Source organism: Salmo trutta, chromosome 6, assembly GCF_901001165.1.
Source record: "Salmo trutta chromosome 6, fSalTru1.1, whole genome shotgun sequence".
NCBI lineage: Eukaryota > Metazoa > Chordata > Actinopteri > Salmoniformes > Salmonidae > Salmo > Salmo trutta.
This window is the reverse complement of record NC_042962.1, coordinates 17058548-17075369: the sequence shown is the minus strand read 5'-3', so window position 1 is coordinate 17075369 and position 16822 is coordinate 17058548. Positions and strand designations below refer to the sequence as shown.

General features: G+C 43.8%; 1 protein-coding gene across 1 annotated transcript in view; it reads right to left on the bottom strand.

Annotated features, from left to right (window-relative positions):
• Positions 1-524: 524 nt before the first annotated feature.
• Positions 525-16822, bottom strand: part of LOC115195546 (heparan-sulfate 6-O-sulfotransferase 1-B) — a 93821-nt gene continuing 77523 nt past the window's right edge. Inside the window, exon 2 of the mRNA XM_029755497.1 lies at positions 525-2659. Coding sequence (XP_029611357.1) covers positions 1948-2659 — 712 coding nt within the window. The 3' untranslated portion in view covers positions 525-1947. The remainder of the gene's footprint in view (positions 2660-16822) is intronic.

The window sequence follows — 16822 nt, the reverse complement described above, 5'->3', positions numbered from 1 at the left end:
CACACACACACACACACACACACACACACACACACACACACACACACACACACACACACACACACACACACACACACACACACACGATTTGTAACCAATCCTCCCCAAAACGATCTTTCCCAAATAAGATAAAAAATACTTTGCATCAGCGAAATCTTCTGGAACCCATTGTTTGACCTCTGCTCCGGAGAGGGTCAAATCAAATCAAATGTTATTTTGTCACATGCACCGAATACAACTGGTGTAGACTTTACCGTGAAATGGTTGCTTATGAGCCCTGGGACATAAGTATAAGTCACTCAAACAAACATTCTGCTATTGAGACAAGACTATGAGTCATTTGCAGGATCTGCACACACTGGTCCACATTTCCTTAATAATAATAATAATCATTCCTTAGCATCTTAACACTCCAAAACATTCAGATGTGGGCCTGTTTTTAGCACTGGCCATGCCTGTGAGATCACAGTATTTGCAGTTGGATTGGAGACTTTATGAGCAGAATTATAAATAGGACAAATATGGAGGTTCCATATACAGCAGTATTTAATGATAATGGTTATATCATGTCCATACCCATTGTGTTTGAATTTTAATTAAACACACCGTTCTCCAGGGGATCATTCTATTTTAAAAAATGTTCAAGATTATTAACAAAAAGAGTTTGTGGTTGGCAAGAGGCTGTCCATTCTTCAACTTTAATATTTTACCTGTTGCACTTTTAGACATTTAAATACGCATTATTAAAAATAAAACATCTTGTGGAGCATGGCAACCTCGACTAATAATCCATCCATTACACATGTTCATTGTATTCTGGTTTTAAATGACACACTTGATCCCAAACAGAGAAGGGAAATGTATTGAGCATGAAAGCACAGAAACAAAAGCGCGGCGAGCACACACACACACACAACTTTGTACAAGTAATAAGAACGACAGTGTTTCCTGTTTTTAGTGTCTCCCTTCAGTATGAGACCCTCGGTCCGTCTCCTGTTGAGCATGTATGTAGATTATGTGGTCGAAAATGTTCCTAGACAATCACATGACAAACCTTCATGTCAATCATTTACCTTCTCATTCATGTACATCTCCTTTAGTGTACAGATCACAATCCAACGGGTGAATTAAAATACATTGGAACCAAAGAGACTGGCCTCTTCATAGACATTCAGACAAAATGGTAAAAACATACAAGTGTAAAAAAAGAAAATCTGTTTATCCGTCATTTATATTAAGATATAGCTCTAAACTTTGATACATGTTAGTAAACTTTCAGCAAATTGATGAGTATGTTATGACAATCATGACTTTATATCACTTACAAGTGCCATACTGTATATCGAGGTGGGCCAAATAGTCTCTCACATTGGAAAAATATCTATTTCAAATGATCAGAAAGCAATTGAATAAATAAAAAGATAGCTTGTCGGAAATGTCCTTTGCTTAGACACTATTGAAATACTTTTGGCCCAAAGTACAGGTAATTTCTCATCTCACTGCTTTGAAACTCCTCAAACAACTTATTAAGCACATAGGTTATTCTTGTGGGCTAAGACATAGAACGGCAAGTAAAACAAGTTTGTTTACTTTGTAAAGGAAAATCTGAGGAGTGTAGAGACAGTTGCTGCTTCTAGAACTCCAGAGGGTCACTCAGGTTTATCATCGGCTTCCAATCACAAATATCTGACCTCACCACATAGTCTAAGAAGACCAAAACGTCTATGTCATCCAGGAGCTAGAAGGGATATCGTCTGGTCTGAAACCCACAGCTTGGCTCATGCAAAGTCCATAGGTAAGTCACCCAACCCTCTGCAACTGTCTCCTTCCCAAACCACAAGTGCCAAATTTCAACTGTCCTAAACATTCACTCTGATGCAACCTCACCATACCAGACAATGGGGAGGTCAGGAAAGTGGGTGTCTAGGAGGGTGGCTGGGATGGGGGCTACCACCTGTTGATGATGTGGTTCATGTAGTCCTCTGTGGGCAACCTGGCTGTCCCTTCGCCCCCCATACCGCCCTCATCTCTGAGAAAATCCCGGGGGTCCAGACCGCGACCCCGAAGCGCCAAGCGGTGCGCGCGTCTCTCCAGCTGCCGAGTGTACTGATAGCGCTGCTGGAAGAGGTCGCGAGCGTAGTCATACAGCTGCATGTCCAGGTCGTTGAGCTCCTCGATGCGCGCCACCGTGTCATTGTCCAGGTCCACGCCGGCCGCCCGCGTGCTGTTGTACTGCACAAAGGGGCGGATGAAGCGCAGACGGAAGGTGCGCTCGAACAGGAACTGCGTCTTGCGCTGATACTCAGTCAGACCGAAGAAGGCCATGTCGCGCAGGTTCTTCTTGGCCGACTCGAGGAGAAGTTGCGAGCGCCGCTTATCGGGCACCGTGGAGAGGTTGTAGCAGCCCACCAGGCTGAGGTCGGCGAGCATGCGCACCTGCCGATTGTTGGCCAGGTTGTAGGGGCAGTCCATGAACTGCTGCAGGGTGCAGCCGGACCAGTCCGTACCCTCATAGCAGGGCGGCAGCTCCTCGGGCGTGGGCGTGCGCCCGTCACACATGTGAAGGGACGTCTTCCAGGTGGCGCCGCGCTGCACATGGCGCCACTCGCTCAGGTAGCGCGACACAGGGTCCCTCAGCAGGGTGATGTAGTAGAACTTCCTGCAAAACACAACAGAGGAAAACACACTTACTGACTGAAAACAAAATCGACAGTGATATTTCAAGAAAAAACGAATGAGTGACGACTGAAGTCAGCAGGATCAAATCTGGTTTCGCTATGGTCTTCTCAACACGCCTTCCCTGTGGCTCAGTTGGTAGAGCATGGTGTTTGCAACGCCAGCATGGTGTGTGCAACGCCAGGGTTGTGGGTTTGATTCCCACGGGGGGCCAGTACAGAAAAAAATAAAAAATAAAATAAAAATGCATGAAATGAAAATGAAATGTATGTATTCACTACTGTAAGTCACTCTGGATAAGACTAATGACTAAAATGAGATGAACTACGGAAGCCTTCAAGGATCAACAGTGACCATGTAAAGATTTCCATGCACATTCTACTTGAAGATTTGTCAAAAACTGAAGTGAATTATGAAGAGCACACCTGTGAAATGTATAAATGTCCTCAAATGGGGGGGGGAAGGCAGTCTGAAGAATCAGGGGTGCTTCGTGGCATCACAAATCACTGCAGCGAATGTTGACATTGACTTCGGTTTTGATATATTGGGGAAGTTATCGTTGGCGCTTAACCAGGGGCTACGGGGTCCAAACCAGAGACCTGGAGTGACGCACATCTTGAAACAATCATCTCCAGAGGATAAAAGATGGGGAGAGCGAGAGAGAAAACAGGGGCGGAACATTCCTCTGCATCTGTGTAATCAGAAATACCTGTCGTGCAATGGCGAGAGGCCTGACCTTGGTGTGGTATTCTACTGCTCTGCAGCGGGAGCCAGACATTCACAGACACCGAGACAACAGTAAATACATTCCAACTCCGGGGGGCAGTGTGTGTGTGTGTGTGTGTGTGTGTGTGTGTGGATTGTTGTTGACCAACCCTGACCCCAACATCCATAGCCCCCGCCTACACAACCCTGTTCTCCTTTACACGCCAGATAAACAAACTGTCCGCTATTCCTCCCATTAAACTCCACTGTCTGGCCTGCACTTATGTCATAACAACATTAAGATTCAATCTGACTGTAGAGAAACAGCCAAGGGTCACTGCCTTAGCAAAACAGACAGACCATGGTAATAGGATTTGGGTTAGAGAGCTGGAGACGGGGTCTGATAATGATTCAGAGTGATCCCTATACTCTTATCTACATTTTCCGGGTCATAACACAACCTTTAAAACAGAGACAGTGGGCACAGTAATGCCAAGTTCAATTCCATCAACAATAGAGCCAACTGCTACTTAGTTTACACCCCTGGCTGGAAAAGAGAGACAGGTAACAGAGGGGGAGAAGAGGAGCCTCTTGTTTTGGCAGGTGCAGGTGAAAAGGCCAGACTTTCAGGTCTTCGAATGGGTACACAGGGGTTGACAACTACTCTTCTTATCGTCTCTCATTCCGTGTCCAATCACGACCACCTCTGTCTAGTATCAGTGTAGTAGTCATGGTTCAATACTTTTTGAGTTTGGAATTCTAGGCCTTTGGGGTTTTCACAATTCTCAGGAAAATTCTAGGGGACTTGACCGCATTAGCGAGTTCTTGTATAATTGGAGGGAATTGGGTGTGGAAAAGACGACACTTTCTCACGTTGAGAAACAAAACAACTGTTCACTTTTTTAAAAGTAGTTTTTTCCCTTTAGCATACAGATGCACAAAACAAAAGTAGAATAGAGTATCACACCTCAACTCCCTGCCCCCTGGTATGACTAGAGAAGATAAGAGGGGGAACTAATGCGAGAGAGGGGAAAAAAATGAGCATTTCTTGATGAATGGCTGAGCTGGATTGGGGAGACCTGGAGTCTGGAGGTGGGTTACAAGTGGGAGTTCTGATCTCATTACAAATTAGCGCTCTGCTCAGTCAACATTGCGAGCGAATCAGAGTGTACGACACGGCAGGATCCCCCCCCCCCCCCCGGGGGCCTTCACTACACCAGAACACCTGGTAGAATGAGATATGATGGGATTGGAATTGGAGGGTAGAGGGGGAGAGATAAAGACAGAAAGAGACAAAGAGAAAGAGAGAGACACAGAGAGCGAGAGAGACACAGAGAGCGAGAGAGACACAGAGAGAGAGACACAGACAGACACAGAGAGAGAGGGAGAGACACACAGAGATAGAGAGAGACAGAGAGACACACAAAGATAGCGAGAGAGAGAGAGTGACACAGAAAGAAAGAGACAGAGAGAGAAGACACAGAGAGAGAGAAACAGAGAGAGAGAGAGAGAGAGAGATATTGTTATTCTTCAATGGTTATTTTGACCCTTGGTTATTGTTGTTACTGTTGTGCTGTTGACAATTTTGATTATTCTTATTTTAATATTGTAAAGATCCAAAGTAAGCTTTGGAAATATGTACTTTGTTACATCATGCCAATAAAGCAAACTGAATTGAAAAAAACAAACAATTGAGAGACAGATACACAGAGAGAGAGAGATGCACAGAAAGAGAGAAACGCACAGAGAGAGAGAGATGCACAGAAAGAAACGCACAGAGAGAGAGAGAGAGACAGAGACTGTGTGTCTGCTCTCTCTCTGCATTTTTGCTAGACACCATGCTGTTGTATTTGAGTGTGCATGTGTCTTTCTCTTGCATAAACACACAGACCATCTAGTTCACACTCACATTCACGCACAAGCAACCACACAGCAGGCGATGAAGTCGCACTCCTGCAGCCACCCACAGCGGAGCAACTCTGCACCACTGTTGATGGATGGGCCCAATACTGGTAGTATCTATCAGCCAAAACTGCTGACTGCGCTATTCTAATGGGATAGCAATAATGATACAATTTGCCACAAGATAGGTATTTCAGAAACATGACAGCGTCTCACAAGATGGATAGAGTGTTATAACACACACATGTTATTTGTGTAGCAGACCAGCCATGACCTATTTTGGATTTGATTAGGATCCCCATTAGCCAACGCCAACGTTGACAGCTAGTCATACTGGGGTCTGACACATAAAGAAAAAGACATTACACACAAAATACTTTACAATTTACATACATTTAAAAACAGACACTTGGATGCAGCACAGTATTAGGTAGGATGTAATTCACAACAATGCCACTTGATGGCAGTATGCACAAAATATTCCTTGAATCACTGAGAACATGTTGATTTACAATTACTGTATAGTAAATTAAGTCACACGCATTAAGGCGGCACAATTAATTGAATTCACATCAATTCACATGTCCAATATCCATACCGCAAGAGATATCCATAGAACAATATTTTGAAACGCCACTCAGCCGCGTGGCGTCCGTTTTTACAGTGTTCTCTAAACAGATAAGTGAGGCCATGTTTTCTTATGTTCACAACATTGAGTGAGATAGATGGACAGAGTAGTGTTTCTCAAACAATTAGGTAACACTAAACGCAATAGAGTCTCAAGTGGTAGTTTAAAAACCAACCAGTTCTCTACTTAACAACCTAAAGACGATAGGTCGGCCGCCTTTGGTTGAAAAGATGAAAGACAAACCGAGATTAAGAGAAGCAGAACAAGCAATGTTGATGTTAAGATGTGCACAGTAGGAGGCAACAGCTATACGAAGAGGAAGTTAAAGAGAAAGAGTGGGAAGAGAACCGAGAGAGAGCGAGAAAGGGGGTGGGGGGGGTAAATAGAGGACAGCTTCAAAAAAGGAAGAAAGAGAAAACGTTAAATATAACCATGACAAAAGAGACAGAGGAGAATGAGAGAATGAAAAGGGAAATTAAACAGCACGAGGTGAAATGAGAAAGATTGAAAATGGCAAAGAGGAGGAAGGAGAGTGACCGCGGCCGGTGCTGCTGCTGCTGTGCAAGCCTCTGAATAATGCTAGCATAGGCACCCTTTTACAATGGTGCCTGTTCCTCACACGGCGTGACACCACATTACACAGAGCCATTACGATGACATATCCTCCCATTCACCTGCCATCCGCGCAGGCACACACACGCCACCGCCCCGGCCATATCTGGACCAGAACCAAAGGCACTTCAGCCAAAGTCCCAATGCAGGGAGGGTGGGAGAGGTGCACTGCAGTGATACAGAGGAGAGAAGAGGGAGAATTAGGAGTATTTTCCTTCTAACCCGTCTCACTTCCAAAATCTCTCTCTCTTTCTCCTTCTCTTTTTTTGTCTGGCGCCCAAATGTTTTCTTCACCTTCCCCCCAAATCGTTCACACTCCTCTCTTTCCCCTTTGTCCACTTACCACCAATCTTCCCTCTCTCTTTCTCTCATTCTTTTCTAATCTCACTCTGTCACCCCTCTTTCTCCATCTCCTGCTTATCTTCCCATCTCTCTTGCTGCCAAGGGGAGAGGCCTTGTTCCATTCCTCTCTCCTATGAGGTCATTATGGTGTTGCAGGCCCCTGGAGCCCATTGGTGCGAGGCCGAGTCCTGACTACTGATAGACCCCCCCCCCCCTTTTTAATCACCCAACTCCCCCTGTTTCCACAGTGATTAAACTGGGCAGCCGTGTGCATGCCCCGACAGCATTAGAGGATGGCTGCATGAGCCAATAACCTGGTAATTACCTACCTGCCCGCTTTACGCGCGGCCAGTCAATACTAATACTGGCCAAGGCTTTAGCCTTATTACTGAGGCGTAGCAGGCTGGTCATACGGCTCAGGATTTAGCTCTGTTGACTGACACTTTGCTGAAGTAGTGCTGCTTCATTATCTATCTAGAAGTCACCATTTTGCTTTCTCGAGCACTTTGGCGCGTGGCTCAAATGGATGAAAAGTATAAGATACTGCAGGTAAACATGGGGTTAGGAGAGAGGGCTGGGGGAAAGTCGAGATTCAGTGGCATCCTGTTAGCATTAGCTTTGAGGATGTGTGTCCCTTCTATGGCCATGTGACTTTTTTTAGGCTGGTGGCAAGGCCTCCAAAAAAATGTGATACCCCTAACCGAGGTAGAACAAAACACAACCATGTCTCCTCACCTCTAATGTCTCCCCTTTATGAAATGGATGGTTGTGTAAAAATATTTTACTGCAAAAGTGGGTAAATTTGATAGATATATCTTAGAAGGGTTTCATACGTCTCTTGGTATAAGAAGTGTGAGTGGCACTGCCATGCCTCCGCTGTGTATGGAAAGCTGAAGCCAACTAGATGGTGTTCATGTTTTTCACAACACAAGTACATAGTAGCATAACCAAGTAACAGGAAAGCAACCTGTAATACAACAGTCAGTCACTCTAGTAGCGTATATGTACAGCTGGAACATGTCCCCTCTTTTCCCCTCTGAAACTAAGTGTGCAAGGTGGATTCAACGTCTTTGAGGTTACAGGACATGAGTGTGTCCTAACAGGGTGAGTAGACAAAGTAGCCAGTAGTGGTTGTAGTTCTGGGGCCTGACCAGCTTGCACAGCTAACTGGTCATTCTGGGCAAGCTGCAGCGACAAGGTTAGTATCCTTCCTGTATGGCTGGCAGGGTATTCAGGGCTGCGAGGTGATCAGTTTCCATTTCTACAACAGTTGGATTCAGGCAGATGCCGCTTCAATGCCAACGAGACCCATGAACTAACTGGAATGTTATCTCAGCCTGAATGTATAACAGTAATGCATGTATAAGGGAAGCAGGTAGCCTAGTGGTTAGTGTTGGACTAGTAACTGAAAGGTTGCTAGATCGAATCCCCGAGCTGACAAGGTAAAAATCTGTCGTTCTGCCCCTGAACAAGGCAGTTAACCCACTGTTCCTAGGCCGTCATTGTAAATAAGAACTTGTTCTTAACTGACTTGCCTAGTTAAATAAAATAACTATACGTGTAAGTCTAATGTCTTTGATAATGTTTTTAAAATGTAAATTGTAAAGTATTTTTTTCTGCATTGTCTTTTTCGTTATGTGTCGGACCCCAGGAAAACTAGCTGTAGTCATTGGCGTCGGCTAATGGGGATCCCAGTAACATCTAAATCTACTCCAGTAGCGGAATGGTTGGTTGTCCACTTGTTTAAGAGAGAGTCTGTGAAAGAGCTGTCAGAATCAGATCTTCCCTTAGATCTTTCCAACACCTAATTGACGTGTGGTTGGAGTTTTGGTAACAGTTTATTTGGTTAGTCTCAGGTTTCCTAGAGGTTACTTAGAGTGTAGGTCATAGACTATGAAGCTTTGGCTATGAACACAGTTCCAGCCACATATATATTTGAAAATGATTCCTTTGATGAAAATTAAAAAGGGGTTGCAGAGGTGGTAGAGCTGATCAAGCACGGGGCATAAAGACCACTATCCCCCAGTCAATCCCCAGCCACCATACACAATGACATACAGCATCTTTCTATAAGTCCCACCATCCTAAGTGGCCTCTTGTTTGCCAAAGATGACATTATGTCCTTATAGGGGTGTTGGGATTAGTGCACAGTTTCCCAGATCAATGCATGAGTCACCCCGGCATGAGAACTCATTCTTCAGGTGTCACATGGGCTGGCCAGCCATTGGTGGTAACAAAATAGGTGCATATAAGGGCAATGCACAGCAGCACTTTCCAGATGGCATCTTGGCTGGTGAATGGCCTTCTGACATGTCTCTGTCTCTAGTAACTGCCAGAGGGGAGGACTGATGGTGGCGCGGGCCTATCGAGGACAGGGCAGACAGCTCAACCCAAACAGCATAAGAGTGCACGACAAGGTCCCAATGCGCATCACAAATGCAGCGAGCCAGTGGAAGGTCATGTTGGATTCAGGCAGCCTTTTCCGGACTAGCAATGAATCAAAGCTCACTTCTAAATAATAAGGAGGTGACTTAAGAGCCCAATCCTGGAGGTACAGGTTATAACACAGTTGGTGCCCATGGTTCTCCTTCCTTCCGTTGGAGCCTCCCAGTTGCCACATTGATCTTCGAATAGACTCGTGACTTGGAATACTTGGTGTTGCCATGCCAAGCAGTCAGCTGCCTTTTCTATATCCAGAAAATGGTGTTTGAGTGTCATTATGGTCAGGCCTACTGGATACCCAACATAGCTGTATTGGACAAAAATATTATTGAGTACAGGTCATAAGTAGAGTACACAAATTTGAAAGATGTCTCATTTAAAACATGTAAATACAGGTGATTAAACCACCATTTAATGGTATTGTGGCAGTCAAATCTAGGGGGGCCTCCTAACGTAATTTGAAGAAGCTTAACATAACATCTACAGAGGAACCTTTGACTGAAAATAAATGACAGTTTTCGCTGTCACAGCCCACTTGTTTTCCTTAAAGCCCATTAGATTACAATAACTACATCATCAAAAAACATGGAACTATATGTATTTTTGTCTAGCAGGCCCAACAAGCACTGAATGTCAGCATTCAGTATTTGACTTGGAAAGTTGTCTATTTATCAGCTACCCAAAAGTAAAGCTTACATTCATCATAAATCATTTGTAGTTGATATTTCCACCTATTGCATCTCTGTGTTTACAGGTCTATATTTCCAAGAAGCATTAAGATCTCCTAATGCGGTTTGTTTGTGTATGTAGGGCAGACAACTGACTACTTGTATTCCAATTTCTGCAATACTAGAGCTTGCAATATTAGGTTACATGAGCTTTTGTGGCCCACCCCCATCCAGCCAGACATTATTCTGCATGTTTTGAGTTTAGGGGGTGTGTCACAATATCTATCAATTTAACCACTTTTGCAGTAAAATATTTTCCCACAAACATTCATTTCATAAAATGGGAGACATTAAAGATTTGAAATTGTTGTGTTTTGTTATCAAAAACGAAATGCAAAAACTAGGGGTATCAAAAACTAAAGGCCTTTTTGAGGGTTGGCCACTAGCCTATTTGATGTGTAGTCTATATGTGTGACTACGGTTTCAGTATGTTGTTTAACGTATCTGTGTGTGTTAATCTGTGGATATAAATGTATGTGTGTGTTTCTCAAAGAGTAGGTAATTGACAGACTATATTATGGAGTGGGTGCGAGGCGAAGTGGGATGTCTCTTAAGCCTCCCATCTGATATTTAGTAGTCACTCCTCACTTCTGTAGTCACTCCTCACTTCAGTAGTCACTCCTCACTTCAGTAGTCACTCCTCACTTCAGTAGTCACTCCTCACTTCAGTAGTCACTCCTCACTTCAGTAGTCACTCCTCACTTCAGTAGTCACTCCTCACTTCAGTAGTCACTCCTCACTTCTGTAGTCACTCCTCACTTCAGTAGTCACTCCTCACTTCAGTAGTCACTCCTCACTTCAGTAGTCACTCCTCACTTCTGTAGTCACTCCTCACTTCAGTAGTCACTCCTCACTTCAGTAGTCACTCCTCACTTCAGTAGTCACTCCTCACTTCTGTAGTCACTCCTCACTTCTGTAGTCACTCCTCACTTCAGTAGTCACTCCTCACTTCAGTAGTCACTCCTCACTTCAGTAGTCACTCCTCACTTCTGTAGTCACTCCTCACTTCTTTTCTTTCTCTGCAGAAAAACAAGCTCTCTCTGGGTAAGGAGGATTACCCATTCTCCACTCCGATTCCATAGGGACTAGATTTTAAACGAATTATTTTCTACACGGCAAACAGGAAACAGGGGAAGCACTACATTTCTAAGCGGGACGTCAGCGCCAAAAGGGACAGCAAGAAAGTAATGAAGTCCTTGGTTGTCCACCTTGAATTGACTTGATGTCGTCTTCAATTGGCATGAAGTCAACACCTGAATATATTGTTCCGAGGTATAGAGTTTGGCGGATACAACGGCAAGGGAACAAAATAAATGCACCTACTACAACATCCTAATGAAGTTGGTTACTATTAAGTGTGACACCTTTGACTAACCTCAGCATCTCCCAGCTGCAGTCTTATCCCCAGTTCATTTCTCCAGGCCACATGCAAAGGCCTCTGAGGCAACATCCAGGGCCTCTGACACCAACAGTGCAATCCTTTAGGTGGGGGGGGCAAGAGATCTAGCAGGGGAGCTCGCCCTGCCTATACAATGGCAGGGGAAACACTGTCCAGCTGGTAATATTCTCAGAAGGATGGGCAGATGAGAGGTCTGTGGGGCTGTGGCTAGTAAAGTCCTAGAGCAAGTGTGTATCTCAATAGTCTAAATTAGCTTATTCTCCTCTATTTTCTTTCATCTGCAGTGATCTGGAAACTGTCACTGAGTCGACAAAACATTAGGAACACCTGCTCTTTCCATGACATAGACTGAACAGATGAAAGCTATGATCCCTGATGTTAAATCCACTTCAATCAGTGTAAAGGAAGGGGAGGAGACAGGTTAAATAAGGATTTTTAAGCCTTGAGACAATTGAGACATGGATTGTGTATGAGTGTCATGTCCTTTCCCCTGTCAGGTTCTTCCACATCAGTGGAGATGGAAGAGAGGAGATGAGCCAGCTTAGACTATTGAGATGCACCCGCAGAGAGAGAGAGAGAGAGAGAGAGAGAGAGAGAGAGAGAGAGAGAGAGAGAGAGAGAGAGAGAGAGAGAGAGAGAGAGAGAGAGGCCCTGTCGTACTGATAGGAGAGATGACAGTCTAAGGGATTTGAGAGGGGCTTCAGTGCTGAAGAGGACTCTGGGGGCCCGGGGCCAGATGTTAAAGGCACTCAACACACATTTCAGATTGAAAAAGGAAAGAAAGAAAGGAGAAAGGAAAAACACAGATGGAGAGATGAGAGATGGTCGAAACAGACAGGAGGTAGACTAGATTCGGACTGGTTCTGGACACGTAGCATCGTCCAATCCACACGTGCACTTTCCTTGTATTTGCTGAGTCTTCATGGTATTTCAATTAGCATGCAGCCTAGTGTCGCCAGACAGGGACTAAGTGGTGAAGAAGGCCACCTCATAGGCACATATGCAGGCAGTGAGGCACACCCACACACAATTCTGCATCTCTATTCGTCTTCCACTAAGAACACCCCGCTGGCATTTTGAAACTGTGAAAATAGAGCAACGCTGAATAATTCAACACTGGGGGAAGAGACACTTCGTGGAGCACCACTGGGTTAGTTACACCTAAACCTGCCACCGCCGCAACCGTGAGGCGTCTAATTCCAACGTCACATTAAAACCCATTAAAGACCCTTTGAAGATTCCCGGGAACACAGGATTTCAAAGGAAAACACATCAATAACACTGGTAGTGGGATACACGGCAAGTAACACCGTCGTTTTTAGGCTACAGCGAGAGACTGCACAGACTGGCTTCAGGGCGTCTAACCGAGCATTCAGCCGCAACAGCAAACAACTCAAAACGCAGTCTCTTTTCAGCTTTTCGGGGGCCAGAAGTACTTGACTTAAACGTGGGGGATATAGAGCAAGGATTTACATAGCCTTTCAGAGGCCTTGTCGAACACAACAGCGTTGTTGACTCTCAACGGAAAGTTTCTCTCAAAGAAAGCGCTTTAGATTTTCGGAGTGCATTAAGTAAGTGAGAGGGAGTGAAGTGTCTGTATCCCGAGGCCATTTGAATTACTATTGCTTCATCAGTGTCCATTTTGAGAAAGAGATAAAAAGGCATCTATAGGAATCGAAGACAATGGTATGGGACGTGCATTTTAAGTAGATCCTTAAAAGATGGCTCATTTTGTGCTTCTCTGGGATTATCAGTGTGAACTGCGGAACTTGACTCGTCGTGAACATTGCAATTCTTTTTATTCCGTGTTTATCAATGATAATACCATTGTGAGGTATTTGGACAGCAACCTCTCAACACAGAAATGCGATACGACACCAAAGAATCTCCATCAGAACATCAATAGGCCCATAGCCTAAATAATGGGTTGGGTGATGTTGATATCACGGCGAGCATTAATACATTTACCACAACTTGCCTGTGCACTTCACCAAGATGGCCGCATATCATTAACACAGTAACATCTTCCAGGTTGCTGTTCTTTCTACTCTGCGTTCCAGTGGAACATGTCATCTTAGATTAGGCTCAAATGAGCCTCCTCTACAGCCATCATATAATACTGTAGATATGGAGATGCAGAGGGGCACAATGACAGATAGGGAGGGGAGTATTTCCGTTAAATGGTCTTTCCTGATCATAGATAATAAATAGAGAATGAACATTAACATTCAAAGATAAATACAAAATAGAAATGATGATCCTTCTCTACAGCCTTAATACTGTAGATATGAAGTGGGGAGTACTTCCTTTATATAGACAGTCTTGATCTTAGATTCTAAATAGATAAGAGATTGAACATGTAGCCTGGGGTTTGGTATTACACTTTTACTTAGAAACTATATTGAGTCATTGACTTTATTACAAAAGATGCAGTTATGTTCAGTGCCTTTCTCGATTCATGCTATTTTTGCATGAGTGTTGTGACATGCTAGTTATTTTTATTTTTTAAATAATCATGTACTGTTTACGATTCAGTTTGTTGAGCAAACTGTTAATTCTATGGTATACAGCCTAAGCAAATTATAATTATATTTAAGTGCCTGAAACGGGGGACATTTATTCTGCGGCAGGAGACGACTGTAGCCTACGTTTTTGTAATTATACTTTAATTCTAAAACTACACTGAACAAAAATATAAAAAAACGCAACGAGCAATAATTTCAAAGATCTTACTGAGTTACAGTTCATATAAGGAAATCAGTCAATTGAAATACATTCATTAGGCCCTAATCTATGGATTTCACATGACTGGGAATACAGATATGCATCGGTTGGTCACAGATACCTTAAAAAAAGGTAGAGGCATGGATCAGAAAACCTCGTGCAACATGACACCTCCTTCACATAGAGTTGATCAGGGAGTGAATTGTGGCCTGTGGAATGCTGTCCCACTCCTCTTCAATGGCTGTGCGAAGTTCCTGGATATTGGCGGGAACTGGAAGGCGCAGTCGTACATGTTGATCCAGAGCATCCCAAGCATGATCAATGGGTGTCATGTCTGGTGAGTGTGCAAGCCATGGAAGAACTGGGATATTTTCAGCTCCCAGTTCCTTGCGACATCGGGCCGTGCATTATAATGCTGAAACAGGAGGTGATGGCGACGGATGACTGGCACGACAATGGGCCTCAAGATCTCGACACGGTATCTATGTGCATTCAAATTGCCATCGATAAAATGCAAATGGGTTCATTGTCCGTAGCTTATGCCTACCCATACCATAACCCCACCTCCACCATTGGGCACTATTGTTCACAACGTTGACATCAGCAAACCACTTGCCCACACGACGCCAAACACACTGTCTGCCATCTGCCCGGCACAGTTAAACAGGAATTAATCCATGAATAGCACACTTCTCCAGCGTGCCAGTGGCCATCAAAGGTGAGCATTTGCCCATTGAAGTCGGTTACGATGCCGAACTGCAGTCAGGTCAAGACCCTGGTGAGGACGAGGAGCACGCAGATGAGGTTCTCTGAGACGGTTTCTGACAGTTTGGACAAACTAGGCTTGTGTGGTATACCTTATATACCGTATACTGGGGTATTTGGAAAAAGCCACAGGATGGTTTTTCAATACTGTTGAAAGTCTTAATAAAATGTGAATATTTGTAGCTACTTTTTAAGTAGATACCTGCAGTCAAATTGAGCAATACGTTAGGAGATCAAGAACATTGCATTCTTCATTTCACCTGTCACATTGTTATGTATCTTACGGTAGTCCCCCAGTCACGTGTCACGTGGTGATTATTTACAAGCACACAATGACGACACCGGATTCTTGTGTCACTTACTGTCATGCAGCATACGCCGGGCGATATAATTACAGTATGGAATTCACAACTAAATGTTTGCCAGCTAGATATCTTATAAGCTAACAGTCTAATGTGGTAAATGTTCTTCAGTTGTGCATTTGGTTTGCTAATTTAGTAGCTAGTTAGCTATCTAGCTAAGTGGTTAGCTTCTTCCAAAATCAAGCATTTGCTTGGTAACCGCAGAGAATCCCCTCCTGGATCAAGAGCCTTAATGGCTAATATTTGTTTTGTGCGGACAGCAAACTGTGTAGCATTTTTTAGTTACTTGTATACTTTAGGTCACAAAATGTTCGCAATGCGCTCATTAGCATTTAGTTAGCAGTTCTCTGAGGATTCTTTAGTACTTGTTAAAATGTTGTTACCATTCTGGTAAGTGCCATTTTTGCGGATTTGAATACTAGTACTTTTTAAATAAATACCTCCAGTCAACTTGTGCACTAGGTAACAGATAAAGCAGATCGCGTTCATTTCGCCCATTAGATAATTTTTCATTATGAAGCTTTCCGGTACTAGTTTCCCAAAACAGCGGTTTGAGACAGTCACGTGTGTTTGTTTACAAAGAAGTACAACAAGCAAAATGTGAGCTTCATGAGGTGAGTTACTCCTGCAGCGCAACTTAAGTGAGGTGATCAAGTTACACTTGTATGACATTCACTACTTATGCTTGTAAGGTATATATCTAAGATGTGCCAAATAAATTATCTTCAGCTGGGTTTTGCTAATTGCTAACATTTGCTTGCAAGATCAAGCTACTTGGTAACAATCCCCTCCTGGATTAAGATCCCTGCTGCCTAATATTTGTTTTGTGTGTGCTGCAAACTGCAGTTTGAGATACATAATTTTATGAGCTGGGTTGTCTGTCCTAGTAGTAAAAGTTCGCAAGCACTCGTTAGCATTTACCTAGCATCCACTATGAGAATTCCGTAGTACTTGTTAGCATTCTGGTAAATTATGTTTTTTAGCCTTTTTTAGCCCCTTGTGTGCACTACCGGTAATACCATATATATCCCGGGATGCCACAGGTACGAAGGTATGGAAATCTGCATACTGCCCAACCCTAGTGCAAACCCACAGTTTCATCAGCTGTCCAGGTGGCTGGTCTCTGACAATCCCGCAGGTGAAGAACCCGGATGTGGAGGTCCTGGGCTGGAGTGGTTACACGTAGTCTGAGGTTCTGAGGCCGGTTGGACGTACTGTCAAATTCTCTAAAACGATGTTTATGATAGAAAAATGTACATTAAATTCTCTGGCAACAGCTCTGGTGGACATTCCTGCAGTCAGCATGCCATTTGCATGCTCCCTCAAAACTGTGTCATTGTGTTGTGTGACAAAACTGCACATTTTAGAGTGGCTTTTTATTGTCCCCGGCGCAAGGTGCACCTGTGTAATGAGTTATGCTGTTTAATCAGCTTCTTGATATGCCACACCTGTCAGGTGGATGGATTATCTAGGCAAAGGAGAAATGCTCACTAACAGGGATGTAAAGATATTTGTGCACAAAATTTGAGAGAAATAA